The sequence below is a fragment of the Miscanthus floridulus genome, chromosome 7, assembly GCF_019320115.1.
Source record: "Miscanthus floridulus cultivar M001 chromosome 7, ASM1932011v1, whole genome shotgun sequence".
Taxonomy (NCBI): domain Eukaryota; kingdom Viridiplantae; phylum Streptophyta; class Magnoliopsida; order Poales; family Poaceae; genus Miscanthus; species Miscanthus floridulus.
Window position 1 is genome coordinate 29456768 of NC_089586.1, and position 11556 is coordinate 29468323.

The following is an 11556-nucleotide window of genomic DNA, read 5'->3' on the forward strand; positions in this document are numbered from 1 at the left end:
TGGTACTGGGTATACATCCATTTTTTTAATACGGTTCTAGAATTGGATAGAAAAAAATCATAGGAAATGGATTCGGATATCTCTCCATTTAGCATTTATATTAGAAACAGATACGAATATGGATATCTATATTTGGACAAATATACATATATACATCCACAAACACAAGACCATTATTTAGAACATCATCACAAGTCATAATTCACAAAAGTCCATCATTACAACATAGTCCATTATGAAGTCCATCATTATAACATAGTCCATTAAGAAATCCACAAGTCCACATGCAAAACAAAGTCCAAACCGTTCTAAAGTCTAATCCAAACCATACCATAAGTCCACATTGTCATCAACGGCCTAGGGCTAGCCTATTAGTCTCACGAAGGTGTTGGTATAGAGGATTACTACCTAAGTCGGAAAGAAGATGATGGTAAGTGCCTTTATGGTACACAATCTAGTCCATTATGAAGTTGCAAAGGTCGCCGACCATCTCTAAGAGCTCATCATCCTTGTATGGGTTCCTTCTTGTGTCTTTATCTTTCTCCAACTACAAGAGAACAAGTTTAGGTTTACTATATCACAACATATGCGAACTTTTCATACTACGAGCGAAGAGGTTCAAACTTACCAGATTGGGGTTTCTGTCGTAGCCACCGATGGTACTCATCATAATACATGTGTAGTATCCACAATGTAAAATCCCAGGCTTCTGCTTGGGGCACTGTGTGTTTTGCATATGGAGATGTTAAGTAATGCTATTGACAGACATGTAATATATGGAGTACCAAAGTAAATGACACCGCACATAGAGTTTTGACATACAATTTTTCCTTCCTATTTGGATGATGCCTCCCCTTATGTTCCTGGACATAGTGCCTGAATGCCCTGTTCCAATGGTTTTAGCAAATGCAACTTGTTAGTATCCCACATTGAACCTTACAAGTATGTATACAAACATAGTAGCTAAAATGAGGATTGTCGATATGTATACGTCTTGACAATCGCTATGAAGTCTTTGTATGTCTCAACTGGGAAATCCACTGAATCAAAGACCCATGCCATGCTATGTGAGAGCCTGACGCCTATGCAAATCCAGTGATCGCTGCATGAATTTAGTCATAGAAGGAACACATAAGCTCTTTTGCATCGAACAAAGTATATTGAACAAAGCTAAGTATACAGTCGAACTTACTTGAAGTGGTATGGTATCCATATATTATCGTGTTGTTGGAGATTTTTAAAACATAGGGCAATGTATGCCACAACCTTGAGGGACTCTTCCAATATTTTCTTGTTCCTGATATCCTCTTTCTCCTTAAGTGTCTTTCCAGCTCCTAGTTCTTTGCAATCTAGTTTCCACTCTTTAGGATAATTAAAATTTATTGATGCTATAGGTGAAGGGTCTATATACCCATGTTTCAGAGCTAGCCTCTTTCTCACAAAGTCTGCTTGCATTCTACAAATCACGGTGTAGGTTAGTTACAATAAAATCAAAAGATTACATTCATATCATATAGAGAGGGCAAGGACTTACAGGCATCAAATGCGAATTAGATTCATTTCCATTCATTTGAGGTGGAAGCATGCCTGGATATCCCTAAACTCAATAGCAATTTGCCCACCTGGGGCTCCAAATGTGCCGACAGGGATCCATGCTTGTAACATTTCTAGTTCTGTTATCTGAGCACGCAAGTACCAATCGTGGAACTTTCTCATTCCATGTGGCAAGCACTGTATGACTCGGTTTGGTAGGAAGTTCTTACCTTTTTCATATTTATCCGGGCAATCATTTGACCATTTGAGGTTATCAACAGCTAGATACTTGTTAAACCCTTTGTGTAGTTTGCTAGTGGTGCCCTCCTCAGAAGCTGGTGCTCTGAATTCTTTTACTTGGTTCTTAGGCTTGAACTGGTCATGGGCCCCATCCACTTGTGCATCGATGAGACATCATTAATGCCCACATACGATGGCCTTATCTTGATTGGGATTTTGTTTCGAGCTTCCCATTTGGGCATGTCCTTGTCAACTTGTGCATCACCTGCTCTAGGGGCCACTTGTTCTTCATGTATCGGCTGTTCATGAGGCAATTGCTGTTCATAAGACACTTGTTGTTCATGTATCGGCTGCGCTTGTTGAGAGGATGTTGCATCTCATCATGCCTTTGCTCGGTACGAGCTGGAGAAGGACGTGGCATGTCATCATGCCCATGCTCGATATGAGGTGGAGAAGGATGTGGCATGTCATCATGCCCTTGCTCGGTACGAGGTGGAGAAGTCTCTAGCGTGTGGTGGTCATGGTCATGGGCCAGTGAGTATACCTCCCTGTCCTCGACGGGTTGCCCCAGAGGATGAACTTCAGTCGGAGTTGGCGAAGACTTGGTCAATACAATGTCCCATTTGTGCTAGATGATGAACTGGTTCATGACGTCTCCGAGTAACACAAGCCCCTCGGGAGTAGGGTGTTCTATCTTCCAAGTCATGAACTTGGGCTTCATAGTATGCACCTCGACCCGAGTGTAGTCCTGCAGGATGTCCCTATTGTGCCATGTGCCACCCAGAGGATGTGCCACGCCCATTGCCACCTCAATGATCATGTTTTGCCTGCCCATCGGAACCACCAATTTGCAACTGGTTGGCGCTCGTATGCGATCGACGGGGGGTTCCGGTTGCATTGGAACCTTGACTGCTGGGAACATCCGGAGGGCTGCCAACTACCGCCAATTCTTCTTCGCCTGCTCACTGTTATGGGCACTGAGGGCCAATGATGTCTCTGAAGTCTTCTCAGCCACGAGCTCCTCCCATTGACTAGGAGTTATGTTGCCATACTCGTGGAAAGGAGTTAACTTCTGTTGGATAAAGTTCTTGTTCAGATCCGACCGCCAACGTCGAAAGCTCTGCCCCATTATCTTAAAAGCATTTTGTTGTACCAACTCATACGTTCCCTCTGGAAACCTGAAGTTTTACTTCCGCTTCTCCCATATGTCTACCTTTTGGCTCATAGCTACAAGATTCTAGCCATGGATAGCTGGGTTCAACTTATCTCTAACTACAAACCCGATGTGATTATGGAATTTTGCCTTGTATGTATATGGCTCAAGGATCTGCCCGTCTGGCCCGACCTTCGTTATCACATAGCATGCCTTGTCATGATATTGGTTTGGCTTTCTAATCCCCCCTCATTTCCTCTTTGGCTAGGCAGTTGTAGGGTCGAGATGGCGGACTAGAGGGGGGTGAATAGTCCTTTCTAAAATTAATCACGTCGGCTAACCGAAATAAGTGTGGAATTTGAACTATCAGTCTAGCCAAGACTACACCCCTCTATCTATGTTCTCTAGCACCTTTCAAAGATACTAATTAAGCAACAAAGGTGCCGAGCTAGCTAGAGCTCACCTAACCAATTCTAGGAGCAAGGTCACACAAACCTATACTACTAGTACTTTAAGCAACAACGGAGCTCCTACACATGCTAGTAAGCAAAAGCACAAAGCCACCTAATGCTTACTAACAATGCTCAATAACAAGGCAACTAATGCCAAATTAGAGAGCACAATTACTTAGCTACATAAACTAAGCATTGTGACTAACAAGGTTACACAAACCAAATTAGCCATGCAAGGGAGCTACTTCTATGCTACACAAGCAAGAAGGTAACTAGTGAGCTACACAAGCAAACTAATTACAAGAGCAACTACACAAGCACAATGTATATGAAAGTAAATACAAGCTGGTGTAACGAGGATGCAAACCAATGGGAAAAACAAGGTTGACACGGTGATTTTTCTCCTGAGGTTCACGTGTTTGCCAACACGCTAGTCCCCATTGTGTCGACCGCTCACTTGGTGGTTCGGTGGCTAATTGGCATCACCCACCAAGCCCGCACATCGGGCACCGCAAGAACCTACCCCGGAAGTGAGGGTAGCTCAATGACACGCTTTACTAAAGTTGCTCTTCGCAGCTCCCGCAGGGCGAGCACAATGCCCCTCACAAAGCACTTCTTTGGAGCGTCGCACAAGCTTCTTACGGGCTTCGATGGAGACCACCACCAAGCCATCTAGGAGGTGGCAACCTCCAAGAGTAACAAGCACCACCGGCTTGCAACTCGATCACCTAGTGCCACTCGATGCAACCTCACGATGCAATCGCACTAGAATCGCTCTCTCACACAATCGAATGATCACTATCGAGTATGTGTGAGATGGAGGGCTCCCAAGCACTACTACACAAGCCACCAAGGCTCTAGTGTGCTTAGCTTGCGGCCAAAGGCCGACCACCACTTCTATTTATAGCCCCATAGGCTAAACTAGCCGTTACCCCTTCACTGGGCGTTTTTTTGTTCGACCGAACACAGCACCGGATGCTGCACTGGATGCACCGATCGTGAATACCGGACGTGTTCGGTAGCTGCCAGACAGCCACGTGTCCCACTGTTGCCTCCAATGGCTCTCTGACAAGATGACCGGACGCACAACCGTTGCGTCCGGTTGAGTCCAGTAAGCCTCTAGGGCCGACCGGACACATCTGTTAGAAACTGACCGGACGCTGAGCCTTAGCGTCCGGTCGAGTATAGTAAGCACCCATGGACGACCGGACGCTGCCAGCATCCGATCAACTGTCTCACCGAACACCATTTTTGCTGATTCACACCGGACGTGACCGATGAGGCGACCGGACGTGTTCGGTCGCACTGTGCAGTTCATTCCTGAGCCACATATCGGACATGTCCGATCTCCATACCAGACACGTCCGGTCACTCTGTGACCAGTGCGACTAACTCGTTTTCACCTCTAACTTCTTCACCCTTGCTCAAATGTGCCAACCACCAAGTGTATCACCTTGTGCACATGTGTTAGCATATTTTCACAAACATTTTCAAGGGTGTTAGCCACTCAACTTGCCACGCCACTCGATCCTAGCGACGATACAAAGTTAGATCACTCGAGTGGCACTAGATGACCGATATGCAAATAAGTTTGCCCCTCTTAATAGTATGGTCATCTATCCTAAACCCGGTCACAAACTTCTCTACACACCTATGACCGGTGAAATGAAATGCCCTAGGTTATATCTTTGCCTTGTGCATTCCATTCTATCTCCTCCAATGTTGATGCAACACATGACTAGCACGATCAACAATGATATGATCAACTTCATATCATCACGTGATCATATTGGTTCATCAATCTTGACTTCACTTGCTTTTCACCGTTGCCTTCATCCATCGGTGCCTAGTCTTGCTCAAGCTTCACCGCCACATGGTCCATCGCTCCAAAGCCTCCAACTTGCCCTTCACGCTTGCAACCGGTCCATTAAGCCAAGTCATGTCTTGATCTTCTCCACCTTTGATCACATGACTCAATGTCATGTCTCATGTGCAATGAGCTCCTTCATCATCACATGTGTGAGCTTTGCAACATCTCCAAGCCATTTTCACCTTCATGGCATATGTTGCTCACACACATGTACCTATAGACTAATTACCTATGTATCTCACATAAACACAATTAGTCCACCTAGGTTGTCACTCAATTACCAAAACCACACAAGGACCTTTCAGCAGTCTCAGTCATGGTTGTGTCCTGAGGTTGTGGAGCGGAGGCCTCATTGTGAATATCTGTGGCTCCTTCCTCTGATCTCCTTTGCCCCGCTACGTATTGTCCAGCAAGACGAGCCGGAGGCCGACATCGTCTTTTCAGAGGTTGAGTAGGGACGACCTATTTATACGGCAGGTCAAAAGTGTTAGCAGAGGTAACATATAGCCATAGCATTAGCCAAATTTACAAGCTACTAAGGCTTTATCCGTACCTCGTCGTTCGGATCAAAATCCTTGTCCAACTCGTCCTCCGTTGGCCTCCGTCTGGGTTCTCGTGTGAAAGGATCCTCGGGACTTACATATCCCCCTGATGAGGCGTCATCATCCTCATCCTCATCCTCATTATCATCCCCTTCTTCGCCTTGGGCATCCTCTCCGCCTTCTCTTCCCTGGGCTCCCCCCACTGGATCCTCATCATCGACAAGGTCCTCCTGAGTAAGCATCACTTCTAGACCCTTTTCTAACTCGTTATCGAACTGCTCCTGAGTAAGATGGTCATCTAGTTCTTGCTCTCCATGGGATGGCTGCTCATCATTCACAGGGCATCGGGATGCACTCTTTGATGTTCGTGACATTTCGTGCCTTGTTCTAAGAGATGCAAGAAAAAAGTAGTATAAGTAGTAGAAGTAGTAGTACTAGTGGTAGAAGTAGTAGTACTAGTAGTACTAGTGGTAGAAGTAGTAGTACTAGTGATAGAAGTAGTAGTACTAGTAGTACAAGTAGTAGTACTAGTACTAGTAGTAGTACTTGTAGTAGTAGTAGTCAAACAAAGAGAAAGCAGGACTAGCCCACTGCATATGCTATATGACTCAAACAAGATGGACAGAAGAAAAGATAAGCAAAAAATTCAGAGTTAGGAGGCAAATGTCCAGATGTCGTTGGCATGCCACGCAGTGCGGCACCCCAAAACCATGTTTTTCAGTAATAGAAAACACTGCTGCTCGGTGGCAATCCCTATGCCAAGGGTCTTTATGATACCTTTTGCCCAAAGCATATGCAAGAATAAATCACCAGTAAGGAAGCAAATAAGCAACATATAATGGCCAACCAAAAGCTCACTAATGCATCCACTTTCAATGATAAGCAAACTTCACTCCTGCATTCACCACTTAACAAGCACATTTTAAGTCTCTGCACCAATTTTTCCCTTGCATCCACTTTTGTGTAGCGACTAAATTCATATCTAAGTGGACATTTCCGTTCTGTAAAGAGTATAGAACTTACGTACTTACCTCATAAGTGTTTTTATGAATCAAAACTTTAGTATTATGGAAACACCTTGGGAGTTTATTACTTTATTAACATCATTTTCATGCAACTAATCTAAATATTCGTAAGGTGTTGGTCAAAAGTCAAATTGTTTCACTGCAAGTTTCCCACGGTAATACTTTTCTGAGGCTAAATGAAGTGGAAGTTTTTAGACTACTTATTTGGGAATAATGGCTCTGTTCCCCTTATGATTGCAGCTGCTGTCTATGTTCTGTCCTCTTATGATTGACTGTTCACATGATAATTTGTGACCCCATTAACAAGCTACTGATGATTTATCATTTATTCTTGAGATAGGGAAATGAAATGGGGGTTAAAGAGTTAGATAGCCTTATGACTTTGATTGCTGAGAAGAAGCAGCAAATGGAACAACAAGAATCGGAGACAAATATGCAAATATTGGTAGTCTTCTTGCACTGCCTTAGAAAGCAAAAGCTGGAAGAATTGAATGAGGTTTGTCCTACGTATTTTTATGGTTCTGAATTTCTGATTCCTTCACACAATGCTAACATTTTAATGTCAAATGACCTTCATCAATCTTGCTAATCAAATGAAATAAAAGTTTTACTTGTTGCATTTTTGTCGCTCTCTTTTTTTTCTTATTCTGAAGTCTATTGTTGTTAATCATATTCACATCTTCTCAATAGAGTCAAACGGATCTACAGTACATCAAAGAGGATATAAGTGCTGTGGAGAGACATAGGAAAGAATTATATCGCACAAAAGAAAGGTACTCCATGAAGCTGCGCATGCTTTTAGATGAGCCTACTGCACAAAAAATGTGGCCCTCTCCTATAGACAAAGCTGGCTGTCGCTTTCCTCCCAACTCTCGGACACCACTTAGCGCATCATGTCCAGGAAGTTTACAGAATAAGAAGCTTGATTTGAAAGCTCAAGTAAGCCATCAAGGATTTCAAAGGACAGATGCTCTAGCTTCTTCTGACCCTCCTAACCCCCCTATACAATCGGGTAATGTCATTGCTAGGAAGAGGCGAGTTCAAGCACAGGTGAGTTTCTCCATGCATTACTACATTCCTTAAGGCGCAGTGTCCCCCCACATTACACCCAAAAAGTAGGCCTCTTATGTGTTGCATACATGTTTTGAATAGTGTACAGTACACACATGGCCATTTATTTTAGTGTTAGATAAAACGGCACTAATCTTATGTCATTTATTTTTTATCTAATTCTATGAGGAACATTGCAGTTCAATGAGCTTCAAGAATACTACCTGCAAAGACGGCGCACCGGAGCACAGGCCCGCAGGCAAGAAGAAAGAGATATCGTTGCAATGAATAGAGAAGGCTATCATGTAGGTCTTCAGGATTTCCAGTCTGTGCTAACAACGTTCACTCAATACAGGTGTGGTTATCTCCTGTGATGAGACAACATGCTTTGTTGTCTTTGTTCCATTCTCACTGGGCTCATTTTGTTTGTTGTCATGTTTACTTCATTCGTCTACGTGTCATTGCGGAACTAAGACATGGAGACTTGTTTCACTCTGCCAATATGTAAACATAGTTTCTTATCTGTGCTTTAAAATATAACTAGCAGCAGAACCAGTGCACTTGCATGGAAAGATAAATTTGAGTTTTGGTCATCAGAGTTTAAATATCTATGCCTACACTATAAAATATAAATCATTAATGAAGCTTTTATGGTCCTCCAAGAGTTATCACCGATTATGATTTTGGAGGTACCAAAATCAAGGGCCATAAAAGTTTATTTTTCTCTCACCTTATAATCTGGGCCTACCTACCAAATAAGAAGTTAAGTCTTTTCATCATTACTCTGGTTAATGTGGGAAAATCAGCTCCATTAAAGCAAACATGTAAGCAGCTTTTAGGTTTGAACATCTAATTTTATTATACAATACATGTGAAAGTAGGGTTTCATCAAAGTGGAGCACATTGGGGCACAATTATTTCCAGTTCTATGTGCTTGCCAATCAACTACTTCTCCTTTATTTTACAGCAAATAGGGATGGACATTTGATATTTTTGTTATATTGCAGTATTGAATTTGATCGTGATGATGAACTGTTTGCTACTGCTGGAGTCTCAAAACGTATTAAAGTCTTTGAATTTTCTACTGTAAGTTTGCTTTGTCAGGGCATGTTCATTCCATAGTTCATTGTAATTGAGATTACTTAAGGTTGATTTGCATCATTACTTAGGTTGTTAATGAACCATCAGATGTGCATTGCCCGGTTGTTGAAATGGCTACCAGATCTAAACTTAGCTGCCTAAGCTGGAACAAGTACTCAAAAAATGTTATTGCAAGCAGTGACTATGAGGGTATAGTAACTGTGTGGGATGTCTAGACCCGTCAGGTATCCACTCTCTATTCTACAGTAAATTCTGCACCGACTGTATTATAATTCAAACTGAGGTATATGGTATCTGTGTATTGTGCCATGCTAGAGTGTGATGGAATATGAAGAGCATGAGAAGGGGGCATGGAGTGTTGATTTTTCTCATACAGACCCTTCAATGCTAGTATCTGGGAGTGACGATTGCAAGGTATTTGGAAATTAATATGGTTCAATTCCGTTCGCCCTTTACCAAACTAAGAAAGAAAAGCTTGGTGATTTTTTCTCAAATGTCAAGTACCAAAATCACTTGTTACATTCCGACCTGGGTGGTGGATCTTTCACTTTTATCAGACAACTCACTGCAGAAATGATAGTAGTTTCAGATGGTCACAGTGAATATTAAATTCTCTCTCTCTCTCTCTCTCTCTCTCTCTCTCTCCCCCCTCCCCCTCTTTCTCCACATTGTCCTCTCATAGTGCAAATGTGTTATTCAGTCTCATCGATGCATAGGTGGAACCCACTAAAATAGTGGCTTCAAGTTTTTGTTCTATTACAATGTTTGTGCGATACTAATGGAAGTTAGTGCTGTGTATGCCAGGTGAAAGTGTGGTGTACAAAACAAGAAGCAAGCGTGATCAATATTGATATGAAAGCAAATATTTGCTCGGTTAAATATAATCCTGGATCAAACTTCTACGTTGCCGTATGTTGCTTCATTTCTTAGCTTATATTGACTTTGCTTTTTCCAATCAAAATGTTATTTTGTTTACTTATCAGATACTACAATATTTCAGGTTGGATCTGCTGATCACCATATTCACACACTAATTTAAATTAGGCACTACAAAGTCAAAAGAATAGAGGCACAACAATCAGCATACCGCATATATGCACACACTAATTTAAATTAAGTAGTCCAGTATATGACAAAACGACCTGCACGAGTACTAATACGGCAATACCAAATGGCAAATGTATCCAGAACTGCATATCCATGAAATCATTAGCAAGAAACTAACAAGAGGAAACAATGGGGTAGAAATCAATACCCAGATGGACTGAGAGTTGAGGAGGTCTAGCAAGGAAGCACGGCGATGGGGACTGGAAGCCGAAGGAGGGTCGTGTGATGCAGGCACTCGGATTCAGATTAGGGCGCAGGCATGGCAATGGGGATTCACAGTTGGAGGTTCGAAGCAGACCCACAGGAGGAGTGATGACTTCACGGTCGTCAACAACGGCGGCCAACACCAGGGTGCGGCGGCGCCCTGATTGCCTACCTCCCTGGGCGCGGCGGCGGCCTGGCCCCCTAGGTGCGGCAGCGGCCTGCCCCCCAGGCGCACGGACCCCCTGGGTGCGGCGGCGGCCTGCCCGCGAGCGTGCTTATTGGCGAGCGTTCCCAAACCCTAGCGGCCTGGGGAACGATGGTGGATGGGGCGGGGGGCGTGGTTGGGGTCAGGGAGGCGGTGGAGGGGTCAGAGAGGGGCAGGCGACGGCGGTGCAGGTGCGGCGGTGCAGGCGGCGGTGGCGTCAAAATTGGGCAGCCTGACGGTCCAAGTGTATGATTTCGCCCAAAGCGATTTCGCCCAAAGCGACGATCACATGTAAATATCTCAGAGCCACTGTAGGGGCGGCTAAGATTATAAGCCGCCCCTACAGAGCCGCTGTAGGAGCAGCTAAGGTTATAAGCTGCCCCTACAGTTGATTTTTTTTTTCAAAATACCACAGAGCCGCTGTAGGGGCGGCTGAGGTTATAAGCCGCCCCTACAGTTGATTTTTTTTCAAAATTCTAAATCAAAATTAATTATTCACATGTAAATAATAAATAATACAGTACAAAATTTTATAATTATTTTTTTATAGATATATTTACATATACAATAATTAAAACAACTACAACAGTTTAAAATTACAAAATTGAACCTTTCAAAATGGAAAAAAAATAAAATTTTAAAAAATTAAAATTAAAATTACTAAAATCATTTTGAGACATCAAATGATCTCAAATGAAAATTTGATAAACATCAAAGTTATAGAGGTTATGAAGATCTACAACTTTTATTTTGGTCATCTTGTCATTTGACAAAATTTGAACCTTTCAAATTTGAAATTTTAAAAAATGACAAGTTCGAACAAAAATTTGAGACCCAAAATGATTTCAACATAAAAAGTGATGAATACCAAAGTTGTTCAACTCATTAATATCTACAACTTTTATTTTAGTCATCTTGTCATTTGACAAAATTTGAACCTTTCAAATTTGAAATTTTGAAAAACGACAAGTTCGAACCAAAATTTGAGACCCAAAATGATTTCAACATAAAAGGTGATGAATACCAAAGTTATTCAACTCATTAATATCTACAACTCTTATTTTAGTCATCTTG

The 11556-nt window shown here is 42.6% G+C and overlaps 1 protein-coding gene and 1 pseudogene across 2 annotated transcripts; one reads left to right on the forward strand and one right to left on the reverse strand.

The window, feature by feature from the left end:
* Positions 1-378: 378 nt before the first annotated feature.
* LOC136462948 (uncharacterized) lies at positions 379-10382 on the reverse strand. 2 transcript variants are annotated; one of them, XM_066461998.1, is made up of 6 exons: positions 10222-10382; positions 1193-1456; positions 992-1102; positions 801-885; positions 629-721; positions 379-547 (listed from the first exon to the last, which is right to left on the reverse strand). In XM_066461998.1, exons 2-6 carry the CDS (start codon positions 1453-1455, stop codon positions 455-457), a joined length of 645 nt encoding a protein of 214 aa, XP_066318095.1. In that variant the 5' UTR covers position 1456; positions 10222-10382; the 3' UTR covers positions 379-454. The 2 variants fall into 2 exon arrangements, 1 of the variants encoding a protein (XP_066318095.1); XR_010760849.1 differs by lacking the exon at positions 10222-10382 and having other exon boundaries at positions 823-885; positions 992-1275.
* LOC136465284 (E3 ubiquitin-protein ligase COP1-like) lies at positions 7096-10097 on the forward strand (annotated as a pseudogene).
* Positions 10383-11556: the final 1174 nt, after the last annotated feature.